At 40.7% G+C, this 27,716-nt stretch overlaps 1 protein-coding gene across 1 annotated transcript in view; it reads right to left on the minus strand.

Annotated features, from left to right (window-relative positions):
- FBLN5 (fibulin 5) overlaps positions 1 to 27,716 on the minus strand; it is a 52,905-nt gene that overhangs the window by 16,362 nt on the left and 8,827 nt on the right. The window contains exon 5 of the mRNA XM_074868623.1: positions 2,830 to 2,952. Within this exon, the coding sequence (XP_074724724.1) occupies positions 2,830 to 2,952 (123 nt within the window). The remainder of the gene's footprint in view (positions 1 to 2,829; positions 2,953 to 27,716) is intronic.

A 27,716-nucleotide genomic window follows, 5' to 3' on the forward strand; every position in this document is an offset into this window, starting at 1 on the left:
AAAGTTTTGTCAGAATCAAGATAGAAACCTTTTTTATCTCCACATATACCAAAGCCACTCACTAGAAAAGCAGAAGTATTTGTTACTAAATACTTGGTTTTTAGAGAGGATATTCTTTAAAGACTTTTTTTCACATAGTCACATTCACATTTTGTATTAATTTCCAACTGACAAGTTATAACTATAAAATGTAAACAGTAAATGTAATGCCAAAATAGCAGCTTGGGCTGAATTGCAGAATTAGCAATACATGCAACTGACTCTTAAAAGCACAAGAAAATGCTGTAACATACATATGATGGTAAAAGTGCTAGAAGAGTTTTGCTCCTGGAGTACGAACTGGAATGAAACACCTGGAGTAGTTGTCCTTTCCAAGGCTTTACATTTGCTTTGGTATCAACTGGCTTTTGATTTATGGGGATTTTTTAAATTGTTACTCTCAAAGCTTTGAAGTTAAGAAAACCAAGTGTATTATCTGCAGTCAGTTTGCGAGAAGGAGCAAAGCAGGAAGGCACAGATTTTGGTGAAATCACTCCCACTGTAGGTTTCAGTGCACGTGAAAATGAAAATTACAGTGTTGTCCCTATGGTTCACACATATGCATATATATCTACATGAATTCCAGCAGTTCATTATTTATTAGCTAAATTGGCTGCTTCCTGTTTTAGTGTTAAATATTAAAAATGTGTTGGGAAACTGAATTCTTGAACGACTTGAACATTTACATGATGTGGTAATACCATGAAAAAAAAACAATGTTGTGAATCTGTTATATAAGTAGTTACATCCTGCAATTCAAATTTATGTTATTGGCCTCATTGGGGCAGTTTTGCCATAGAAAATATCAGGAAACCATTCTGAAAATGTCAACAGTCTTGGAAATACTCTCTCTGTGTAAAATAACAAGGACGCTGACGCCCAGTTTTACCCTTACTAGCTTTTATTTCCCACTGCATTCTAAATAGAAAGATAACCTAAAGGCCAGGGTCAGCTATGGTATGTACACCAGCAGTAGGCTTGGCCCAAATCCTGCAAAAAGTGACATGGGTTTTAAGTAAATTAATCCCTCATTTCACTGACACAATGCATTACTTTAAATGCATGCTTTGGCTTTTGCACGGCTGTTATCTCAAGACTGCTGCTACATTTTGAGGGTAAGGACTTCTTCTTGAGAGTGGGTGGTGTGGACACTGCTCTACTGGCTCCTCCTGTATAAACTTTACTGGGATAATTACACCAGATAGAAAAGTAGCCTTTTGTAACCGTGGTTTACTAACAGTGCACCAAAAAAACCTGTCTTTAAAACCCAACCCAGCCCTCTGATTACAGTAAATGGTCTTTTATTGCTTTAGGCCAGCAAAAGTCACTTTTCCAAGGCCAGTGGAAAATATGGAAAACTGAGACTTTTTTTGACACTTAGGGAAAAACATAGCAACTCTAAACATAATCTGCTTTTAGCTCTTTGCATTGCCTTGTAATTAAGGTGGGCAACGCTGGAATTTTATTGCCTATTTTAAACAGCATAATCAGATACTTGAATCAATTCAGCAGTGCACCCTCTTTCAGTTCTCTGTCATATCCATCAAGCAGTAAAGTACTTTAGATCCATGTCCAAATCCTGAATGCTGCACACAAGCCTTTCATTTGGGCTGTAACTGGGGGAAGTAAATGAGTAACAAAACAGGAGCAGAATCCCCCTCCCTGCCCTCCTCATTCCCACCCCATCACATACGCCTATACAACCCCTGGCACAAGTTTTTTTTCCCAAGAGAAGAGGAATTATCAGAGATTAAGAAGCAGGGGCTTGTGAACTTCATATCCAGGGGGAACTACAAGACAGTGACTCCCCAAAGCAGCTATGGCTGTGCAGACCCCAGCTGGGACAAGACTCAGCTCTGCCCCTGCCAGGTAAGTTACACAGCAGCTGTTTGCACTAGTTAGGAAAGCAGCCATGAGTCAGTCCTTCACTGGAATTGATGCTTGGGAGGAGAAGGTTGGAAAATAACTGGAGAGACTCCAGGGATGAATGGGCAGGGAAAGCCCGTTCTCCTTCCAGCGGAGGTGTTGTGACAGGACAGTCCAGCTCCACAGAGCTGGCAGGGAAATAGCCTACACCAAGGGGAAAAAAATAATAATGAGCAAACTTAAAAAATAAAAGAAGTTGTATCCTATCTCCTAGGTCCTATCTGTGTACCTAAAACTAACATCTACTTCATCACTCCATGGGGAATGGGCTGGAGAAGAAGGGAGCTGGAAAGTTTTGCTGTGCTCTTTGTTGAGGGATGTTTTTTTCAACAGACCTGAGCTAAAAGGATGAACAGGATAATTTATTAATAAAATAATAAAATCGAAATAAAACTGCTTGGAAGCTACCGAAATGGCACCCAGTCCAGAGGTAATTTTTTCTCGCCCCCAAGCAAAAGGGTTGGTTGAATCTAGGGATTTACTGGCCTGTTTCTTGGTCTCAAATACTGATCCCTTTGAGTCCACAATGTCATGGTGTGGAAAGGACAGGCCTGTTTGGGAATAAATCTTTTTGTATACATGCTTGAGATTGATCTTATATGAAAGGGAATCTTTCAGACTGGGAATATGAAAATCCCACATGTTACATGGATGCTAGTCATATGGCATTTACATCTACATTTTTGTTCCGCAAGGGAGTCTCTCTGCCAAGCATACCATTGGCATTTACAGAGTTGAAAGACAGTTTCCACGTAGCTGAAGGTTTAACCATGTACTTGACAAAGATGCTTATTGACATTATTTCAGCTATTCATAGGTAAACATACACAGATGCTCAAATACCATATTGCATGAGGTTTTTACCTAAACACTGGCCTTCTAACAGCCAGTAGCCTTCAGTGCAGGAACAGGTATAGCCCCCCTCAGTGTTTATGCAGATCTGGGTGGGGTTACACTGGTGAGAATCTGAAGCACATTCATCCACATCTGCAACACAGAAATACAGCAAGAAAATATTAGAAATGGCAGCAACAAAAAATTGTTCCAACTGTACAGAGACTTGCACTCGCAATGTGTACACCAGCTCCACGCAAGGAACCAGAGTATGGTGGAATAGAGAATATGACCATAACCTACAGTAAAATTCATAATAAATGTCTGATGGCAGATGAGAACTGAGTGTGCTCATCAAATCTCTCCCTTTTGCAGATGACCCAGTGTTTCTCAGAGCTCCTCAAGACAGGAATCACATTACCTCAAGCTTTTTATTACTTCCACATTTGCTTTGTCACTGAACTGGGATTTTCATGCTACAGGGCAGTGTTCAGCCCTAGGGAAAGGCTGCTGAAAGGGCTATATAACCCCACTGCAGAGCAGGAGATGAATGGGAGTTCAAGAGATGTACAAACACAACTCAGACATATTAAAAAAATTACCTCGTGTCCCCACCAATGCAGATTATCTCACTGTAATTTTTCTGACAGAAGGTTCAACCAAAATCAACCTTTACCTGACAAAAAAAATGTATATTTCCTTAGAATCAATTTCCTGACAATAAAACTCTTTTCTTTTTATTTTTTTTAACCATCCTTATTGTTTTTAATGTATTTGGGTTTTTATTACAACCCCTTCGGGTGTTTTTGTTGTGGGTTTTTTTGGGGGGTTTTTGGGGTTTTTTTTGCAAAGGAGGTGAATAGCATTCCTACATTTATATAAGCCAAGACCCTGGAACCTAACTGATTAAAAATGCCTTTCAGAGTCAGAAGTTCAATTTGAATCCCTCCTTGCTCAATCTCTTCCCTGATGTTTCTGGCGTCGGGCTTGCCTCTAGATGTCAGAAATGGAAATATCAAAAGATAAATTGTGTCATTTTTTCAGCCAACTCAGATTTCTATGTTTTATTTATTGATACTTAAACTATTTTTTTATTCCAGCATACTGTGCACTGGCCTTTGCTGAAGTACTATGTCATCCAAGCAATGCTACTCCCTTGATCCCCCTGATTCTTATTAACCCAGACTTTGTTGGGTCATGACTCAAAGTATCTCACAAATGCACTGGGCTGGAGCAGGCAGCAGAGGGCAGGAATTATGTCTCAGTATCTGCCCCTGAGGCACCTAGCCAGTCGGCTGTAAAATCCCAGCAGTCATGACATAACTGATCCAATCTACTACACCAGCATATCTAACATGTTCAGATATATAAATAAATACATACATATTAGATATATCTGGAGAGAGACTAGAGTTCTTATCTTGCCAACATCTGTACCAGAGAAATTTATGGTGAGTCAAAGCTGGTAAGATAATAAGGGTGGCACAATTAGAGGTAATTAACTCTGTCGGAAATCAGTTTCCACGTATTTATTGGCCGGATGAAGGTTGGCAAAATGGTGGGGGAAGTGGGAAAGGGGTAAGATAACAAGTCTAGACTAGATAGGCATGCAGATATGTTCTTCAGTTCAGCTATTTCAATTCAGCTTCTGCGATTGGGCTAAAACTTCCAGATCCTCCCTTCATACAGCGTATCACACATAATCTGAACACAGATTTTATCTAACCATAAATTTAATAAGAATGACATTAGTGTTTTCTAAATGAAAAAGCTCTCTATTTGTCATGTCCACTTATTGTTTTAGGAGTGGGACCTTGGGATCTGGCCAGTTCTGCTGTTTCTAGCCTACCCCGAGCTTAAAAAGGAGATTTTAATTTTCCATGCTCCCTGCTTCCAGTAATATTAATAGGTGAAGCACAGTGGAGACAAAATGGGGGTCAGGGTCTTACCACCACATGTGGTAGCTATACTGCTTGAAGACTATAGATCCTCCACTCTTCTGTGGTGCATCTTTCTTCCAGGGGTACAATGTGCATCCTTCATCAAAAGCAACAAGTGGCTACGGGATTTTTGTTTCTGAGTCATCTTCGTAGCAGTGGCATGAGCAGCAGCACAGTCACTCCAGAAAAGTAAGACACCAATCCTCTTCTTTTTTGCTATGTACCAAGCAGATTTCTTTGCTTACTCCCAGTTTTCACTTTTTGTGGTGGTATTGGAGACATATTTCCATTTGAACGCAAAATTTTTTACAACAGAGGTTACCTGTGGAGTTTCTGCTGTCCCTAGGAAACCTGGTCAACCTGAAGTTGTCTATGCAGAACACCTTGACTTCTGCATTTTGCACTGGATAAAACCTCACTGACTTCATCAATGAAGTTTTATGCAACCAATAGGTATAAACAGCTTTACTGGTAGCATCAAATCTTTTTGCTTGGGCCTGAGCACATACACCCAGTTCTATATTACATGTCTCTGGCTTTCTTTAAGATTACCCCTTACCATGATGCACCATTAAACTCTGACAGACCCAGTCAATGCAATCAAATGAATTATTTTTGGCAAGCAGCCTTCTCAGTTTGAACAGGTAATCCCAGTCTGTCTTCCAGGGGTTATTTACATTACATGTGTTCACTAAGTGAAAGCTGGTATTTGCACACTGAGAAACATGTTGGTGCAACAATTGGCTAACCATTAGGTATCCTCTTGAAGAACATCAGAGCTGGGAGATGCCATTTACACAGTGAAGCATACAGTGAGAACTGACGTGGTTGATAAAGTCAAAACTAGACATTTGACAGGGAAAGTGAAAAAAACCCACAAAACCACATTATTTCCACTGCAGAGAAAACTAGCCATAAGACTTTCAGAGACTGTCTATAATGGATTCATTAGACTTAAGCACCACCATAGAAACTATATCACAATACTCCCAGGGAATTTTTGATTGAGTGGAAAATTGCAAGTGGAAACAACCTGACATTTAGTCAATAATGTGTAAATCATTTCTTATTCTGGTTGCACAGTTTATTTCTGTCCCATTCAAACATAAACCTTAGGTGTATTCATGCCCTGGGAATATCACTTCAAAGCTCATTTGTACCACCTCTGCCCTTGTGGTGAGTCATACACAATACTAGAGGAAAACTGTGATGCTAAATGTACATGATACTAAATTGTCAATAGTTTTGTAGGTTCAAAGCAGATAAGATGAATTCAGAGAATAAAAAATTGTAATGAGTACTCAATACAAGGATAGCACATGTGGCTAAGAAGTCCCTGAGATGAAGTTTTCTGGACCCTGGAAGAGTGCCTCTGACCCAGCGTAACTTGTGTTGCAGTCTTTACCATGGAAAGAAATACTGCAATGAGTTGTCTGAGCCCCAGTAAAGTCTAATCAGCTGGAGAACAGAAGAGTTACTAAAGTGAAGCAAGCTAGCAAGACACCCTAGAAACCCCACTGCTCCCCATTCAAGGTGTTAATAGATTGTGATATTTGATATTTCGGCATTGGTACCATGAAAGCATCAGATGGATATCCAAGGATGGTTTTCATTATACTGAACCTGCTTTTAGTACCTTTCATTGCCAAGATCCTTAGAAAATATTACCTGCATCCCAAGAGCAAGTCTAGGTCTTACTAATAGCTACCGTTAATGAATACCTCATCTGTGATTTTGGCTAGATTTCTCAGTATGTGCTACAATAAGAATTGCCATGAGGTGAACTAGGAAGCAAATACAAATTAGATCTGTCCTCAGTGAAAACAGACTAAGGTACCTGGTAGTTATCATGCAGGACAAGGAACTGGCACAGTGCAGCAACCACAGTGTAACTCATGTGCTGACAATTTACCCTGTGGGAACTCATCCTTGCTCTTCATCTTCCACTGTCCTTCCTCCTATTTGAAAAATGGGGATAACAAAATCTCTGTCGTAGTCCAGTCTCCCTCACTGTTTAGCACCTAAAACTATTCAGGGCAGGGCCTGTCCTCTTATATACAGAACCCGTTCACAATTAGTCCATTTTTATTTGCAGCCTTCCTATCCGAACACAAATCAAACTGTACTATGAAACCCTGCAATGTCCCACTTGGTGGTAAATGTCAGTGCCCCTGGATTTTAATCAGGAAATTCAAGACTATGGAAGTAAAGGACTAGCCTGTGATCACTCAACAAGACAGAAGCAAGAACAGGTCACAGATGTTTCTGACTTGTAGTTCTTCATGTAGCCCAATACAATCAGTCCCTATTATATGAACACTTAAAGATGCAACTTTTTCAGAAATTTTGTGCAGCCTCTACATTGGCTAATGAGATCTAAAGTAAAAGCTTAATCAATATTCTGAAAGCATTATGTTATACTAGGAGACCTCAGAGGCATCAAAGGCTATTTCAGCTAAACCCTGTGCTAGTCACAATGTTACTGTTCTACCTGAATGGTGCATTGAACCTCAAAGTTTCCGGCAGTTACTGAAACAGAGAGAACTACTGACACAGTCAGTGGCAAATTGAAAGAGCTTCTAGCTACTACACCTCTTCTTACCCTTACAGATAGGACTGGGACTGTTGTTGTGAAATTACATTTGAAAACAAGAGGATATTAAAGATCATACCTAGTCATTTTGCATAAATCCAAATTTTCCCAAGTGACTAGTGACTCTGGATGACTCCTTAGAGGATTCCTGATTTTGAGAGAGCAGCTGTTCAACACTTAAAACCACACTAGAAAACGAAGGTAGGCCAGGATGGACCCCTGTTCAAAACTTCTCTTGCCAAAGAGTGCTTGGCCAATGCTGGCCCTGGGTGTCTCAGCTCTTGATTATGCTGCCACGTGCTATCAACTTAGCAGTCATCTATATCCTCTCATCCACCCTTCCAGTTGGGGTTCACCTTACTGCTCCCACAGCTAGCTCCAATGACAGAATTTCAGGCAGAAGTCCAGACTGAAATTAAAATTTGACCTGAAGTGGGAACAATTCACTTTTTTACTTCCTAACTGAATATTGAGGCAACGACACAGCCCATTCAGACCACTGCTCTCTCCCTCCTAAGAAATACCACCTAGAATGAACACAGAGCCTCATGGCTTGAAGCCATGAGTTTTAAAGATCTTTGGTTTACTGACTGAATGAGAGAATAGGTAGGCAGCATCTCCATATACATCTGTCAGGAAATCCTTGCTGCAAGAGCCTGAGCCCGAATACTCCAAAATTAACCACATCCCTCTCTCTTATCTCAGTGTGTCTGCCTTAAAAATTTACGGCTGTGGTGGTTTGGTCTAGCAACCCTGGGGTGTGATGTTCTGTTTACTTGACATTTTGACAGAGGTGAGGTGGCTGGGGCAATGGGGTTTCATTTGGGGATTGGAAGGGTGGAGAAAGTATTTTTTTATATTTCTGGCTGACTGGATGCCTTTTGTGGGATGTGAAGTGCTGATGATTTGTTTTTATTGGTACAGATTGTATTTTTAATGGATGGCAGGATGCCTGGTAACTGGAGAGATATCATTTACAATGTCAAAATAAATAAATGAACTAATTGTGTTTAGCATGCAAATTACTTATTTTGTGTTTTATTATCTGTAAAAGCTAGCACTAGTCTTCCTGGATTCTTTAGAATTTAGCCATATCATAGAACAATGAATGAAATTTTTAATTCATTGCCCATAAATTTTTTTAAAAAGAAATAATTTAAAAGTCATGCACACAAAAAAACAGGGCAGCATATTAATATAGTCAGTAGTCAGAGAGAAAACTTAGATGTCAAGCTGCAGCACACCACCCATCTCACCAGGGAGGCTAATTCTTATCAGAAGATGTAGTGGTCTTTTATACTGATTCATGTCCACAAAGAATGCAGGACTAAGTCCACTCTCATTTGTATCAATAATATCGCAAGAAATCACAGCATAAAAAGAAAACCAGTACTCTAATCCATTGAATTAAGACCAGACATATTCAGTACTGCTCAGACAAAAGAGGCTAAAACTAGGAGACCAGAAATCTCAAGAGACAAACATAAATGTGGAATCATGCTATGAGTGTCTACAGGATCCTGAGGATCTGGTTTTGGTCCACTGTTTTCCACATTTGGGATAAAATGCAGAGGATAACAAGCTGGTGGAATTAAGAACTAAAAAGTGAAGAGAACTCTTATATAAAAAAATAATTTGCTAGGTATAGTGGGCAAATTTGAAAGTGCATTTCAAGGCAGACAAATGCAAGGTCATATATTGAATGAAAAATGTTGGTCGTGAAAATAACTCTGGGGTCATTAAAGATAATCACTTGAACGTGAACTTTTCCTGACACAGCATTGCTGAAAGGACAAGCGTAAACATGAGAACACTGAGTAGATACAGGAAATTGTTCTTACCACTGTATATTGCATTAGTAAAATAATTACTGAAATAGATTTCTGTGACAACACTTCAAAAAGTGATATTGCAAAGAGATCAGAAAATCTCCAGAGAATGATTCGAAGTCATGAAAATTTGTTTTGGAGCAAGAAAATGCTTCATTTAATAATCTATTTAAGAAAAGGTTCAAGGTATATTTGCCTGTGATCTATAAACATCTTCATGGAAACAAAGTTTTTAGCTGGAGATCATCACTAAAGCTAGCAAAAGACAATGGGATGAAATTCAGTGTTTAGAAGACAAGTTCAAACTAAAAATAAGGCACAAACTTTAATAGTACTACTGATTAACCATCTGAAAAACATAATAAAGCACAAGGTAGACATTCCCTTACTTTAGGGCCTTACACCTGAACAATTTTCTTCTTTGAAACAAGCTGTAGCAAAAAACAGTGTGCTTGAAACAACCAATTGTTGTGTAAGGTTCTATGGACTGTGTCACAAAAAATACACATTGTGTGGTCACAGTGGTGTCTTAAAGTCTTCAGTGAATGATTTAACATCATTCAATGTTTAGTTATTTTTATCTATATCCACAACCACCACACATGAGATTTTTTGCTTACCTTACATCTTTTTTCATTTCCTGGGCCATTAGGAGATCTATCTTGGCCAGTGAAACTACTGAAAATGGGGATAGAAATTTGTAAAGTTCTTCCAAGTGATTTCTCCTTTGCAAAGATTTAAATGTACACATGTGCAACTTTTCATTTTTTGTTTGTACTTTTATCAATCAATTGATATTTAGTGAGAGATATTTTACCTCTAAGTTTGTAGTAACTGCAGAAAAAACATGTAAAACTTAGAAAATGTTGATAACATTCTTATGCTAGAAGATGTTGAGTCATCAGCCTAAAGATGTTGGGCATGCCAACCACCTTCTTTTCAGGACACACAGAATTATTGCATCTTTATGAAGCATGAAGCAAGGTGAAGAGGAAGAATCCAAGTTATTACCACAGACAATCTGTTGAATCAAAGAGCCCAGAGAGTACTAAAGTGCAGGTTAGGGGAAGCGGGCATGCAGAAATTAGGAGATTGTTTGGCAAGGTAAGTGACTTTAAGAGGTGGAAAGCCAGGGGAGAAAGTCAGCAGACAAGAGGAGAAGGAGCAGGGGTATTGAGGAACAGGAAGTACCTGCCCACTGGAAGGCAAGGTTCAAAAACTGTAAGCAAAGACACTGTCTTTCTTCTGCTCAGAAAACCAGGATTTTGTGCATAAACAGGACTTTATGCATTAAAGAATACAGGAAGAAACAAAGTCCTTAAGATTAGCTCATCAGTTCAGAGACAATACCAGAGTCCTTCAGGAAAAGACTTTCTTGACAAAAAGCTACTTTTAAAAGAAAAAAAAGTTAAATAAATATATTGATGAGTTTCATTTTGCCATTTATGAGCCTGTGGTTACATACCACACAACAGCTTACCAAGGGTGCTCCATCTCAAGGAGATGATTTGCACCTGCCACTTCAGGAACAAGGGAGACTACTGTCTTTTTAAGTCCATCCACTGGTGTTGAAGGTGGTGGGACCCATGACTATGCTTATCCCTCCACAGGCATGGTCCATGCTCAGGGTGCTGTGACCATTCCATTCCCTCCATGACAGCTCCTTTCCCTGCTGGCTGCCAAGGTGGTAACAACCCCTAACAGAGAGCTATCAGGGGAGGATGTGGACTTATCATCTCTGAGCTAGAACCACATTCTCGGAGACCTTGGCGATTAGAAGAGAAACTCTGCTTGGACTCTGTATTCAAGAAGGAAGCCAATGTGGACAGCAGATTTCCAAGACAATATGCTTTTGGCAATGTGCGCTGTTTCGCAGATGGACTGTTACATTTTGTTCTATTTGGAACATATTTAGCATGCATGACTTCCTTTCTTAAGTAATGAATTCTGATAATCATGCCACAAATTTCTGTGGGTCACATTAGTAGCTATGGCTGTGTTTCCTTCTTTTGATCAACGATTGACAAAAGTGGGTATATTTTTGCCGTCGTGATTATTTGAGAGCCATTAGCACCACAGAGTTCAACACAGTAAGTTTGACAGCTGTGAGAGCACAAGTCTTGCAGATTGAAAAAAGTTTGCCATGGAAAGTCTTCTTCCCCCTTCTGCTAGGAGGTGTGGGTGATTCTGGGGTCCTACTTCTTTATTTTATTCTGACTGTTGTTTAGTCCTGCTGTACCATCACAATCCCAGGACCTCACCCTGCTCTTGAGATAGAAAGTTCTTGCAGAGACGCTCAAGGCTGCAAGCTCATTCCAGAATCACTGTCTGCTCAAACACTGAAGCTCGTTTAGTCATTTATAACCTCCAGGGCTCCATTTTAAAATAATACAAAGATTGGATGTCTATTTTTTTATAGGAATAATTGCAGGCCAGGACTAAACATCCAAGTTCAGTAACATGGGTATCAGTTCCAAGATTACTTGGAACAGAGCACTTTCCCCAAACTTCTCCCCCACTCCTTATTTGGACACTGAGAAATAATTTCTTCAGTAGTAGATTTTTACTCAGTGAAATCACATGTTTTCTCAAAACTTTTTTTTCTCAAGATAATTACATTTGATAAGAAAAGGGGAGAAATAACAATGCCACATTCCTAAAGTGCAGACTGAAGCCAAATTCAAACTGCTGCTGTGTGGGGTCAGTGTTTTTTTCCAAGGATGACTGACCCTGCTGAGCTTGGACACAATCCAAGATCAACTCCCTAAACACCTGTTTAATTGCATATTTCAGTGTCTGAGGACTGGCTGTTGATTGCTGAATCCATTTTCTATCTGCATCCCATATGCATTATGTTATTGGTCGATTTCTAAACAATAGATTAAAGTGTTTTTTTCACATAGATGGTCAGTCTGGAAGTGGATACCGAATAGTGTGAGGCATGAATCTGTAATGCTGCTCCTTCTGCCTGGTCTGAAAATTGCTCAACATTTGTCACAGGTTCTAGATCTCTTGCCAGCTATCTGAGCCCTTCCTTAGCTAGTACACTTTTAACATTACTCAAAGATGATAAACAACAGCTAAACTGTGAAAGGACTTTGCACTTGGAGCACAGTTCTAGTCCTGCTTTTGTGATTGAGATTTATAGGACAGCCATGCAGATAAGTGCATAGCAAGGGGACAAAAGGGGCAGTAGCCTCTTCCCCTTCTGCTCAGAACAGACCTGTGCATGGTTCATACACTTGGCATCACCTGCATGGCCACAGCTCCTCACTCCCACCAGTCCCCAGTGCTCCCTGTTGGCACATGATCACACCTGGTTGTGTGGAGGATTCCTGGTGTCACATGAGAGCTTTTGCACAAATGCACAGTCTGCATGTTAATTCTGGGATCAGAAATGAGACAGACTACTGATTTCAATTAAGGGCTTTGCTTAAACATGGACAGGAGCATAACTGTACTCTCTGAATCCATGATTTCCTGTTGCAGGTTCTGTACAACTTATGAAATTCATGGTCAGTGCATGTGATTTGGGAATCTCAGTTATTTCCCTGTTGCACTTACACTATTCTAAGTAGCTATGGTACAGCAGAACAAGAGTGACCCAAATACCCTGCTGGAGTGGGCTAGAGATGTGTTAGCATCCCGCTGATGACACCAAACCTGCTGAATTAGGAGATACCAAGCAGTTGCTGCTCAACATGGCTTCATCTTTATCAGCAGGAAATGTATTTTTCAGCTGAATAAATGAAGCATTATGGCTGTACTACCCATTTCTCAAAATCACCTATTTTGTATGATCATATGCTACACTGGGGTACCATATGCTGGTAGGCTGGTGAGAGGAGCCAGTGAGCCCTTACTGAGAATACTCCCAGCTGCTGGGATGTTATGTAAGTGACACTTTCTATTGCAATGGAAGCGAAAAAGATGTGCAATCAGAGCCAGGAAATGCACACTAAGAAATTAAAACAATCTTCTGGCAAATGGTCCTTACAGTCCCCCTTTGCTGCACAATGTGAGACAGTCTCATGGAAGAACCTCTAGAGAAGGCTTATAAAATTTCAAGGAATAGAACCACTAACACTGAAAAAGTGAATTTTCTATGGCTGAATTGTGTATTTTCTCTGCAATTCTATGAGATAGTTTAAAAAAAACACTGTGAGAAGGAATATATTAGAAATGTAGAAGTTTAAAGCACTATTTATAAAGCTTTTAAACATGTCTGTGAAATCCTATTAGCGTCTTCTCCAATGAATTCTTTCAAAGACTTTTCTGTTAGGGTAGAGAGCATGAGAGAACTAAAAGAAGAGAACTGCTATTCCCACTTTTGCTCCCCAGGGAGCTTTGAGAAATCACTAGCACAAATAGTCCAGCCAGCTGGTTTAGCCAATTGGTGGTCAGTTTACATTTCCTCTAATAAGTGAACTTCTTGACCGTACATTTTAACTGAGTCATTAAGAGCTCCTTTTCCAAGTGTTTTGGCAGGCTAAAGAAGTCTGAGACTGTGAATAGACCACAATAACTAGTAAAGAGGAGAACAGCCCTACTTTTAATACGACAGAAGAAATTGATCCAAATGGATCCAGAAATTAAAGCCGCAATGAAAACAAAGGGATGCAGATATCCACCTGCAGGATATAACAGAAACTTTCATTGCAAGGATTGCTTCTTCCATTAAAATGCTGCCACTTTGGACATGCAACATGACAAAAGCTTTAACCATTGCTTGAGCATGTGCAAAAAAATGTGGGACTGACGTATTGGAGACCTGAAAATGCAAGACAGATTCTAGGTGTGCAATATGTGCATAGCCCTAGAGAGAATTCAGTATGGATGCTCTAGTCACTCTCACAGGATACCTTGAAATCTTTAATACACGTGAAAAAAGAGGACCCCATGCATGTATATAAACACGTTATCTCCATTATGGGGAACTGGAATAGTAATATGAGATTCACCACTAACTCTCACAAAGCTTCAGCAATCCTCACCAGCATCTAATTCAGGAATGGGCTGGATTCAAAGCTGCTTGGCTTGAGCATGCAAGGAGGCTTCAGTCAGAGGTGTCATGGCTGTAGATTGCCTCACGTCACTTGAACTGCATGAGTCAAACACACATGCAGTGAGACTACAGTACTTTGTCTTCCTCCAGGAAATTAAGACCTTATTCCCTGAAACTGTCTGATAAACTAAAGAAAAGAGCCTGGCTGCACTAACAAGGCTTGCAGAATGTGTGTCTGGACAGTGGGTCAGTTTTATATTTGCTTTAAAGGCTCTGTAGAGCTGACCAGTTATACGTGACTCAACACTCACATCACTAGTCTGCCCAGGCACAGCCACAGGCTCTGCAGGCAGTGGGAGTTAGAAGTTCTTCTTAGGAAGGGAGAGCTTCAGATCTCTGCCCATGGCAGCAACCCTTGCCAGCTGCTCTAGGAGCTGTCGTGATTGACTATGAAAAGAGTGTTATGCTTGGCACTAAGGGCACTGGGGAGCTTATCAGAGGAGAAAATTGTTTTTCATATTTCATCTGAGTTTCAAATCTGTCCATGTGTCAGCACGCCTTATAACAATGTCAAAAGCACCACAAAGCCAAGGTAATTCTTGTATAAATGTTAGGGCCTTTTGGGCTCTTTTGTAAGCAAAGAATGGGTAGTGGACAAAAGCCAGAGAAGAAAAATCTTTGAGAATTATCCTCTGCAAATACTGGCTTCTAGGCTCAGACAGCTGTGTCCTCATTACTGTTAATAGCAAAGAGCTATGCATGTTGGGCAGTATTCCCCTTTGAGTGTATACATAGCAAGCCATCTATTTATTTATTTCTGTGGTGGTGATCATTGGAAAATGCCTATAATCCCATCTCAAATAACTGGCTTTAACTCAGATTTGGCATTCACTGTTTTATAATGATTGAGCTACATTTGCTTGCAATGTTCCAAAAATTGCTGCTGGCCAACTGGGTTGCAAACCTTCCTGGATAAACGAAAACTGTGTGGATATGGGAGCTTTACTTTGTTCCAATTAGTGTGTGATGTGGATGTCTACTGGCAATTCTCCTGCTCCCCTTACTCTCAGTTTATGGGTCCCTGGAAAAAGAGGTGTTTAATCTCAAAGGGCTTTTCCCCTTTCTTTCTCTCTCTTGTTTTAAAAGCCATTCAGTTACCTTTAATGCATAAATTAAGACAGTAACTTTCAAGATGTGTGAAATCCTGAGATAGCAAGCCCTCAGAGCAGATGTGCTGAGCCTTTAGAAGCAGAAAGTTGGGTTTTGTTTAGCCCCAAGAACTGCCAGTTTTGAGCAGGACCACAACAGGTTCTGGATGGTTGTGAAACTCCCAGGAAGGACGATGTGAGGCTGAAACTGCAGCAAAGAAAATTTCTGGTAAAAGTTACCTAACACTTGCAGGAGTCCTGGACCCCACTTGTCAGTAATAAATCAATCGAGATAAGGCCAGATCTTCTTCCCCTGTACTGATCCTGGCATAAAGATGTGTTGATCTGGATGGTCTTGACTGAATTTGCACTCCATGAAACTCAAGATTCACTCTACTGAAACGCTGATAATAAAATCCTTCACTTCTGAATATTGCTTCTACTTCACTATATCAGCTTCCATCTAGAGATCTTACAACACTTTAAACTCAATGCTAAAACTCAAAGTACATGTGACAAAGAGAATATCACCTTCCTTTTATGGAAGTCTTAGATAAATTAAAGTCTAGAACCAGTATCAGACACAGGCACCTGCACTTCAGAACCATTGCACAAGACATGTTGGAATTGACCTCTGGAAGTCATCTGGTCCAAGCCTCTACTCAAAGCAAGGGCAATTCAGTCAGGTTGCTCAGGGCCTTCTCCAGCTGAGGTTTGAATTTCTCCAAGGATACAACCTTTAGCCACAAACTTTGTGAACCTCTGTTCCAGTGTTTGGCCACCTTCGCAGTGATAACATTTCTCCTTATATCTAATAAGAATTTCTCATTTTGCAACTTTTGCCCCTTCCTGTCCATGTGCACCTCTGAGGTGAATCTGGCTGCATCTTCTCCACACACTCACATTAGACAGTTGAAGACAACAAACAATAAAATTGCCTCACCAGCCTCATCTTCTTAAGGCAGAGTAAACCCACTTCTCTCAACTTCTCCTTGTATATCATGTGCTCCCACCCTCTAACCACCATAGTGGTCCTTTGCTGGATACCCTTCTGTATGCCCATGTCTTTTTTATACCAGGGAACCGGTATGATTGGGAGAATTGAGTGCCTGTGAAGGCAACAGGAATCCACTGCACACTGAACTCTCTCCTGGAGGTAGCTAAGAGAAAATACTTAGAATGCTTGCATATACAGATTAATCGTAAACCTTGTTATCAGTGGAGTTCATCACAGCAGTAATATTTTGTGAATCTCTGCTTAATTTACTAGAAACCATTGAGGTGGGAGAATTATTTCATTGGATGCTGTACAAACACAGCTAGAACCAGGACTGCCTTACTCACACATGCAGATCTGCATATTTTTGTCCCCAAAGCTTGAAGGTAAGTCTACCTTCTTTGCACCAGAATTCAGAAATTGCCAACTAGTGCTGACAGCTGAACATGTGGCCAGCCATATTACCAATGTCACAGGCAGTCCCACCAGCTCTCACAGTATCCATGAAAGTTCAGAAAGACACATGTTCACATTGAGCATTCCCAAGCCAAATGGTTCAATTCCAAGTAGCCTGGCCTGAAAAAACATGTTCTGTTTAGGTATTTAAAAAAAAAAAAAAAAGAAGTAAATAAATAAACAAAAAAGGCAATGTTTCCAACCAGCAGGAACACTTAATGTCTCTGGTTATTCCTGGAGCAAACCCCTGCTCTTACTCTTCAGAAGGCACATCCCAGTGAATTTTCCATCATGTGTGCCTGCTCTAGTGAAAAGCTAGATTATGTTTTTTTCTTTATCATAATAATTTCATTTATTAGACCCTTATAACCACAAGGCCTCTGGTCATACTCAGTCATGCAAGAGAGCAGGCATGTTTTAGAAGGTACAACCTCCAGCACAGAAGCATACCTAGCAAATTCTTAGCATGATTAGCATTTTATGATTTGTAGTCTTTCTAATCATCTCCAATCAAATACTGGAGGCAGTGCTTAATTCAGTGTTTCACATCCTGCCCTAGGTCAGAGCGAATGAACCACAGATGGATCACGTATTTCTGAAATGGTTTCATGTCCCAAGTTTCTAGATGTCAGCTTGACATTTTGGAGGAGCAGAGTGTGATGATATTTTGTATCTTGTGACAATATACATCCCTTATCAGCTTCAGAATGCATATGACCTCCTGGGCCATTAATACATATACTGCAGTTGTAAGCTTCTAATTACATTTAGAGGTATTCTCCAGTCCATGTAGGACACATCTATGCCATAGGTCTCTGGGCTTAAGTCTACACTCAGGTTTTCAAAATTGCCTGGGGAATATGGAGATAAAATTTTCACTTTTTTCACTTAAAATCATAGGCAGAGTTGTAAGTCTTATGTGTAACCCTGTAAAAAAAGTCTTATTCTCTTATGCCACTTTTCATCTATGAGTAGTTAAACTTTTTGAAAATGTCAATGAGCCAAATTTACATGTTACAAGCCAAAAAATAATTTAAAAAATCACTGATTTCACTGAGAATTTTGTCCAAAAATGCAATGTAAAACCTGAATAACATAATACAGGTTTTTACAAAACCGTATCCTCAAAGAGCACTGATTTAGTGGGGAAGAACACCTCCTTCCTAAAGCTGGCATGCTACAGTCTTTTGGGATGAATGCATGAAACCAATTGATAGCTGTCAATGCACAGTTCTGGGCTATTCCATCACAAAGCCAGCCCTGCTTTTAATTAAAATAATTTCAATCTCCTTCTGAATTAAAGCTCCAGATGCAGTACTTAGCGATTTGCTGGACACAGATATTGTATATATTGCTGTAGTCTGCCTGACATACATGATTATGATCCAAGGCTGCTCTAGTGTATGCCTGGTTTGGGATTCCCCACAGAGGTTGTGATAGCAGGAAATTAGCAACATGCTATAGCTTTTGGACCACATCTCCTCTCCCTGGCCCAGTTGCTGCTCCAAGAGTAAGGAGTGGCAGTCTGGCAAACTGACCCTGCACTGCTCCAAGATTTCTTCTTCAGAAAGGGGATGTCAGGCTACCCATTTAAGCTGTCTCAGCTTTGCGTTGCTCCACCATACTGACAATAACTGTTATTTAATGGGTGGAGGCTTTTACCCATGCTATGAGCTTTTCTCTGCAGTGTTAGATAAAGCAAATGGTTTTCTTTTGTGCTTCTGTGCACACTGGAAGCTGGAAATACATCAAAGGACTCAAAAATACAGCAACTTAAAGATACCTGATAACATCTATCCCACCCCCAACTTGTGCAAGACTCTTTCTTGCTAACAATTATTGCAGGCAGTTTTTAAATGCTTCTGCTGATATGTTTTGTACTATTTCTCCACTACACCATACGTAGTGTATCCTTGTATAACTTGATACACTACACTGTCATAAGGGGCTTTGCTATGTTCAGTCTAAAAGTAATTTTCCCTCATTTCAGCAAATTATACCCTATCCAGGAATAATTTTTTTTTTTTTTTTTGTACCACCACCATACACACCTTCTGCTTCTTTGACATTTACAGTTCCAATTCCTGTCATCTCACCCTAAGCTTTACAATATACTTAACTCTTTTAATCGGGTCAGCCTCCAAGTAATGCCCTCAATTTACTGTTGCTCTATACTGAGATTTCCATAAACTTATCTACATTTATCTGGTAGTAAAGTACTTACACCATGTGAGCAAGTTAGTTCCATACTCAGTAGACTATACTGAAGGACTATTCCCTCACTGTTATGGGATGAGAAGTCTTAGTAGCTTTCAGAAACTGCCCCATGCTACACTGCTCTTGACATCACTGCCTTCTACTGCTCATCTTCCATCAGATAGTCATGTGTTATGTTATCTCTTCATCTACTGCTGGGTTTCCAGTCTCTTAATTTTTAACCACAGTTGTAGCTTTTCTAGAAAAGTTGTGGCTTTTTTTCTATAAAAGTTGTAGCTTTTCTAGACTTCTGTGTCCCTAGACTTCTGTGTCACCTAGAGATATGTTGGGGTTGTACCACAACAGCAGTTAATGCCTTTGATCCAACAAGAAATTTTACTGCCTCACCAGCTAATGCTTCATTTATTCAGGGGGCTGGCTGGAAAACAAGAATTTTACTTCACAAAAAAAAAGAAAATGGAAACAAGATCAAAATATTAGAGGAAAGCAGACATTAAAATTATTTCTTTTTGTGGAAAAACAAAACAACCCAAACCAAACAATACAGTTAGTGTCAGACCAAGCAGTAGATCATGGATTCATTCAGACCCTGCAAGTTTATGATGCACTCCTCTCCTCCTCCTCCTAGGCTCTCCCTGGTTAGCTGAAGCACTTGTATTTTCAGCATCTGAATGCCTCATGAACACAGATTTATTTTCACTGTAGTGGCATGTTATTGATGTAGAGCTGAGCCATGGAAAAGATAAGAAAGTTTTCCAGGACTTACAAATGTGTACATACACACTTGCAAGTGCCCAAATGAAGACACCATACATACAATGACTTTCAGAAAGTGCTGAGGGCCTCTGCCTGATTCTAGACCCCTCAAGGGTTTCCATCTGGTTGCTCAGATATTGAGATTCCTTAGATAAGTAGTCAATTCTGAAAATAATATTGAGTAAAGACATCTGAGGTCACACTGGCAGCCAGATCAACAGGCATTTACATGCTAAACTTCCACTGAGGATGAAAGTCAGTGAGAGTAAGGGACCTAACCAAGCTTTGGGGACCTGGGCCTTCATTTCAGCTGTCATGTCACTTCTACTACTGCCCTGTCATCTGGACCATCCTTCTTCTCACACTGCAGCATAGCCTTATACCGCAGGGCACCTGCAACCATGACTCATGGTTGAAAAGAACTAGAAGCAGAGAGGGCTTTGCTGGTGTTAAAACTGAAGATGGACTTCAGTGCATCTTGTCATCCCCAATGGGCAGCACCTCCCAGCCAAGAGGCAGAATGCTGAAACTACTCCCCTGAACTGGGCTGGTGACGCATAACTCCCATTCATCTTCTGGTAGGATTATTTTCTTTGAAAAATTCTCTTATGTCATTGAAGTACTAAAATGGGAATTCAGTCAACTGCCAAATGAAGGGGTCAGAGCATGTTAAACTCCACACAATATCAGGCAGCTTTTCTATTTCTGTGTGGCAGCTCTGTCATGGGTTCGGTGTCTTAGGGACAAGACAAAGGAGCAATGCCAGCACATTACCTCTGCCTATAGAGTCTGGCAAAACATATGGTCCATCTGGCTGATTTATATTAGCAAAGGAGCCAATTCATATTTTCTATATATTTTGGCTTAACATCTTCATTGTGACATACAACCATAGCCAATTTCAGACTGGAACCAAGTGAAAAGAAACAAAGCTGACCCAAAAAATATAAGGGAGATGCCAAGAAAAATGGTGACTTTTAAGTCATTGAGAATACTGCCATCTCTAGGCCCTGTGGGTGCTGCAGATATATGCAAAAGAACAGAGTGCTGGTGCTATGAAGGGCGCTGAAAATAAATAAGCCTTCCAGGTAAGGTGAGACACTCTATCACATACTGAACTCTTTATATTATGCCACAGGGAGGTAGAGAAGGTGTCACTCATGCAACCAAAGCCCCTGAAGGTCTCACCAGAAAGCTAGGCATGGACTCTCATCCACAGCCAAAACAGACACCCATAGGAAAACAAGAGAAGAACAAGTCACAGAGCCAATGGATTGGGGAAGGATACTCATGAAGTCTGTCAGTCTTCCAGCACTGTTAAGTGACTTAATTTTCTTTTAAGCCCTGTAATTGTCTAGTTGGCAGGACTGCCTTGCATGACAGCTATCCCACAAAGGAAAGCTCACGAAATCTGCTCCAGAGCAGACAGTCGGTACATAGTGGCTTTAACTGATCTGGAACTGCTAAAATCCCTGGAAGTAAGACATAATAAAGGCAAGGCAGCCACAAAGCCCGACGTATCAAACCACTGTTAGCAGTGACTCTAAGGAATCATTCAGAGATTAGTAGCAGGGGTGAGAGCCCTGCCCTGGCCAGCACATGCCTGAGGATATGGCAGACTGGGCATAATTACTGCTCCTCTGAAGTGAGTCAGATATAACCTCCTGCCAACCAGCTCTTGATGACAGCTGAAGTCTATGTATTATCTAGCTCAGAGCCCAGTGAACAATAACCCCCAATTCAGAGACCAAGCTTAACCAAGGCCATTAAACCAACCAAAACCCAGAGTATCAGCTAAACCTCTTTCCCTTGCATACCCTTTCCCTCTGGAGCCTACAAAGTGCAAGGGACATGGGATTCCTGCGTTTGTGTCACCTTGCATAGCAAAGTATCATACAATTCCAAGAAAGAGGAAAAGTGAAGCACATCATGAAATATAGAGAGGTCACAGTCTAGAGAGATTTTAACCTTCCTGAGTCTGGACTGTGGCCTGCACATCTAACAAGACATGGACATTGTCCCTTTTGTACTTATGCTCCATTTCTGCATACAAAGCAGTTATGTTTTGTAATATGACACATTCTTATTCAGATATCCCCCTCCATATACTACTGTTCTTTTCTCCTGGCTCCCAGCCTCAGTAAAAAACCAGAAGAAACCAGAAAACTTTTAATCACCCCTAATAATCAGGTGAAGACACTTCCACAGACAGAAACAGTTTAGCTCAAGCTAGTTGAAAGCAAATTCAAACACTCCTGGTGGCCACTGTTTTTAATCATAAGGCGATCTTCTGACCAGCTGTCTAGTCTTCCCTCACAATGTCTAGGAAACCCTTATCATGGTATCAGGAGTCTGGCAGGAGGAAAATATGGTACCAAACTTGATCTTAGGCTCAAGAAAAATTAACTTAAACCTAATAAATTCACTGCAAGAACTTCTGCTCCAAGATCCTAAAATCTTCACCAAAGTCAATGGGGACCATAATCAGAGGTCTAAGAGTTTTTGGTTTCCAGTTGACTTTCCAACTATATACCCAATATGACTTTAGTTCAGTCAAGTTCAGGTGTGGCTATACTGTCGCTTTGTTTATTTTATTTTCCCTTCTCACATCAACATACATAAATACAGTTGGTCAGTGACAGTTGAAAGGCACTGACATGCAGAATGATGGACTTGCATTTACTGTTACACTTTGCCATACCCAGGAGTCTGCTATTTTTCATTCCAGTACACAGAAATACCAGTTTTCTTAATAACATGCCAGCCTTCTTGGCTTGCATGTTATATTTCTTGGTTCAATTTTACTCATTTCTTTGTGATTTGTAGAAGCTTCACAAATAAACAAACCACTCGCCTGTGCTTTAACCACCAGACTGTACTCCTCCCACACTGCACTTAACTAGGAATGAAAGAAGGAATAATCCAAGCCACAGAAGGCTCAGTTTACCCTGCTACAGACAGATATATACAGCAACCTTTTTTATCAAGCCTACTCCTCCACCATGAATGGATTCACTTCAGTGAAAAGCATCATTTCCACCCTAATTCTCCTTGGTAAATTCTGCTGGGGAAGGATACATTTATTGATGGTCAAATTTCTGTAGGAATGACCCTACTGAGCGACCCTACTGTAAGGACTAGCTGCATCTTGCCTTTCCTCAGCCCCAGCCCATCCTCTGTGCTGGTGCAATGGTTTCCTGGGGGAGGAAGGAGCTCTGAGTGTTTTCAGAGGTAACTTTTTACTCATGAATATTTTATGGTCAACTAGTGATTACCTTTATGAAAGTTGTTGGGGTTGTGAATAGATCAGGCCATCAGATGAGAAACACTGAGGCTGGACCCAAAAGAATTATAGTTGTGTTTGACTGGAGCTGTAAAATGTAGGTTTATCCCATGGGACAGGGCTATGTTAAGTATGTCTGTACACTGTGATGTTAATGATCCTTCTTCCATTAGTTGCCGGGCATATGGTCTTCTGTCTTAATGCACATAGTTTGTACTTTCCACGTCTTTATTTTACCTGGCTTGTCTAGCCTCATTATATTAGATAATCAAGGGTCAACCATCTTGAATTGTGCTAAAGCATGAAATGAACACAGCATAAATAGATGGTGACTGAAAAACTCCAGGATCAAATAACCACTAAAAACTTTTATAGCACAGGTATTCCTGAAGTACATGGGAGATACTGATAAAGTTCTGGGACTTCCCCTTTCTTCTGATCTATGCAGAAACATAGACAAAATTGCCCAGTGATTTCCAACCAGCTTAGTGCACTAGAGAAGTAAATAAGTTCCACGTGTCTCACTTTGAGCTTTACTGTTGCAGTATTATTAAACTGGGCCTTTTTTCTCCTGCTTACATATTTTTACATGATACTTGTCAGGGGGTTATCTCAGCACTTATCATCTACTTGGTACAATCCTGAAAATGAATTATTATTCATATTATTCATAGCTTGAAGAGTGGGCTAACAAGAGCCTTATGAAGTTCAACAAGGACAAGTGTAAGGTCTTGCACCTGGGAAAACATAATCCAGGAGTGCAGCACAAGCTAGGATCTACCTGTCTGGGGAGCAGCTCAGTGGAAAGGGACCTGGGGGTTGTGGTGACAAGCTCAACATGTGAACAATGTGCTGCTGTGGCAAAACAAGCCAACAGGATGCTGGGTTGCATCAACAAAGGCATCACCAGCAGAGTTAAAGAAGTCATTATTCCACTCTACTCAGCACTTGTCAGACCACACCTGGAATATTGTGCTCAGATTTGGTCCCTGCTATACAAAAAAAGGTGTGGACAGGCTGGAGAGGGTCCAGAGGAGGGCCACAAAGGTGATCAAAGGACTGGGAAGCCTGCCATATGAGGAAAGGCTGAGAGAACTGGGCTTGTTCAGCCTTGAGAAAAGAAGGCTTAAGGGACACCTTATCACCGAGTTCCAGTATTTAAAGGATGGCTACAAAGAAGATGGAGACACCCTTCTTACAAGGAATCACATGGAAAAGATGAGCGGTAATGGGTACAATTAATCCTGGGGAGATTCTGATGGGACAAAAGAGGAAAATTTTTCACAGCAAGAGCAATCAGCAACTAGAATAATCTCCCCAGGGAAGTCAATGGATTCCCCAACATTGCACACTTTTAAGATTCAGTTGGACAAGGTGCTGGGCCATCTTGTCTAGACCATGCTTTTGCCAGAAAGGTAGGACCAGATGATCCTTGAGGTCCCTTCCAAACTGGTATTCTAATATTCTATGATTCTGTGATTTGAGTTTACACAGAATGGCCTGAAGCCCCAAAATACCCAGCACATTTATCTATGGCAAAGTCAAGAACTAAATGAAAAATCCTCCAACCCAGGCCTTAGCCACCAACTATAGCTTCTTCTTGAGATGCTTCAGAGGCAACTTTTCTGTTGTGACAGCAGCTTGAGCATCTTATGAACAAAGGCTACACATCATGGCCCTTAATTTAATCAGGAGTTATCATCAATTACATATCCTTTCAGGAAGCTGCCCTCAACCTCTTGCAGAACCTATTTTCCTGCAATCTTACTTTTTTTTTTAGTTAATTTGGACATGATGGCAGTGCTGCTCTAACAGGGACCATGCATAGGCTTCAGAAACTGGCCCTCTGGAATAGCCAAAGAGATTGTCTCACAGACCAAGAGGAAAAAGAAAAGACACAAAGCTGAACCAAATAGGACTAAAAAAGGCAATGGCAGGAGTGGATTCCATTTGTTTTTCCTTTATACAACCCCTTCCAGGGCATAATCTCCTTGCTGCATTTCCCTCCTGTTCTTCCTCCTGTTTCTATATGCCCAAAGAGGTCACTAGAAAAGTCACTATTAGGAGGCAGCCTGACTTAGTGGCTAAACCATTGGATAAGGAATTCTGGGCTGTATCCCCAGCATAGCCAGGGGCCTGCCTCAAGACCTGGGCACCTCCTTTCAGTTCCCTGTGTCTTCTTTTCCCTCCCCTCTTCTCAGACAAGCACATCTGTTCCTTTACTTTGCTTGAAAACTCATCTAGGCATAGGCAGTTTTTAATGAGGTTGCACACAGGGCAAGTCAGTACAATTGCAGGCTTGGAAGTGCATTTTAGGTATGCTTGGAGTATAAATGATAATGATCTGAAACCCATCTGTGCAAAGGTAATGTTTTGAAGGAAGGAGTTTCACTCCATGAATGTAGGACGGGGGACTTGTAGGTGGGGAATGTAGGAGATCCTGGCAGTTTTTGAGAAATGAGGAAAGCTGAAGCAATGACTACTCCACAGATGAGGCCTTGAAGAACAATTTTCTCTTACTTGGAAAGAGGATCTTTCCATTTCCCTCTGTTTTCACGTTTATCCCTTTTAGCTTTTGTTTTAAAAATAAAGATGATGTCTTTTTTATTTTTGTCATTAACTCCTCTGGCCTCCTCCCTCCTTTCTCTCTCTAGATCATACTTATCTTGCCTTATGCTTATACCTTTCCTAATTGTCTGTCTTTGCGGTCTGCTTTCTCCGATCCCTCCATTCAACCCTCTTAGATGCTTCCCCACCCCCATCGTCTCCTCACTTTGTGTATGTGCATTAACGGGAGAGAAAGCAAAAATAAGAGCCCGCACATTACAGTTCTTTCCACAATGCCCAGAAGGATCTGTCTGAGGCGTGTTTTAAAGATCATTGTAAATCAGGAAACAGCAAGGTGGAGTGAAGGGAAATTGGAAAGAGCTCTCAGCTGACGAATGTATAATGCAAGAACATGGGCCCTCGCCTCCAGTTTAATCTTGCCATCAGTTACTAGACCAAGTTCCTTGAACAAAAAGTCATTATTATGACTAACCATTCTGTATTTATAGAGAAGTAGCATTAGAAGACAAACAGTTCAAGCAGTGCTCTTGTGCTAGACGTTCTTTGCTTTTTCCTGTATGTGGTCTTTTATTCCAGTGTTAATTGTGGATATAAATCATCCCAACCTGCTTTGGAATGAGTTCACGCAGACTTCATGCTGTTGAAAACACAGTACGTTTATACATACAAAATGTAAAGCATTCAGCAACTCCAGGGGTAAAAATACCATGTATCAGGAATCAAAACCACAAAAAGATTTAAAAAGTAATTATCATTAAAATACTTCTCTGCCTGTTGCCACAAATGTCTACAGCTACTTCTGCACCACACAGAGGCCACTGGAGTGGTCAAAATGGTCACTGACAGGTGTCTTTGAGAGGCTCTTGTGCTAGGAAAAGTATTGTTTTCACAAAGGAGGAGATCTGGGGATAAAAGAGTGTTGTTAAGACTGAGTGGTGAACAGGATGGGGAAGGGATGTGGACACCTAACCTCTGTGTTTGACCATCCAGGCCAGAAAGGATGAGGCCAAAAAAGCTTGAAAGGGAGAAAAATGTCTTATGTTTCTTTTTTGCTGTATTAGAAAATATCAGCCCCAGAAGGGGGAATGTTATTTAAACCACCTGGGGTACACATTCCTCTGAGAGCCAGGGAACGTGGAGCCCTGGCAGGCAGGCCAGATGCCAGGCTGGGACAGAGCAACCCTCTCACAGTCTTCCTATGTTTCTGTCAGCTCTAGCAAAGAGGGGGATAAAAAAAAAAAAAAAACAAAACCAAAAAAAACAAAAAAAAAACCCAAAAAGAGAGCCTATTAAATCTCATACAGCTTTCAGATCAAATTTTTATCCTGTTTCACTTTGGAAGGCTCTTGAACAAGCTCAGTGCTTCAAAGCTGAGGCTGAAAATCTCCCAGGGAAGGTTCCTGTGTTTAATAAGCTGTTTTGACTGGAATTCAAAGAGAAAGTAAAGGTTTCTGTTGGCCTAGCAATAGAAAATGTGGCCCAGGACTGTAACCCCATATCTGACCAGAAAAAAATGTGTACTCTGTTAAAAGCTGGAGGTTTCTCAGAAACACTGGCATTAGAATAACTCTGGTTCCCCTGAAGTCAATAGCAAAAAGTCTCATCATCTCTAATGGAAATATCTGTGACTAATTTTATTTGGAAAGAAGGTGATAGGAGGTGGTGCCAGAACACCACCTGTAAGTTATATAGTTTCTCAGCTACTGGGCAAAATAGCTTCCAGTTTACCCTTTTCAACCATTTCACAACAAAATTAACCCTTGACAGGCTTCATAGCCTAGAAGCATGCTGAATGCTGACAATCAGGGAAGCACAGAGCAACTGAAACACCATTAACATGAGCAATGCTTATAATTAGCTTATAATAGGATGGAGCCAAGATTCATGTGATTCAGACTTTCTTGAATAACCTGGGTAAAATTTTGGTTGCTCCTGAGAACCCTGTCAAGATTCCCTGGTGTCTTGTCTGCAAGGCCTTCAAGCACGAAACTGCATGTCACCCTGTTAACTGCACCAGAGGTCCTGAAAACAGGGGATCAGGCCTTTCTACCATCACTGTAGTGAGACATGTACTAGTACCACTTCCCTTAGTGTCCACACTTTCCATCCTAGGGCACACAGATAC

This window comes from Strix uralensis, chromosome 4, assembly GCF_047716275.1.
Source record: "Strix uralensis isolate ZFMK-TIS-50842 chromosome 4, bStrUra1, whole genome shotgun sequence".
Classification (NCBI taxonomy): Eukaryota; Metazoa; Chordata; class Aves; order Strigiformes; family Strigidae; genus Strix; species Strix uralensis.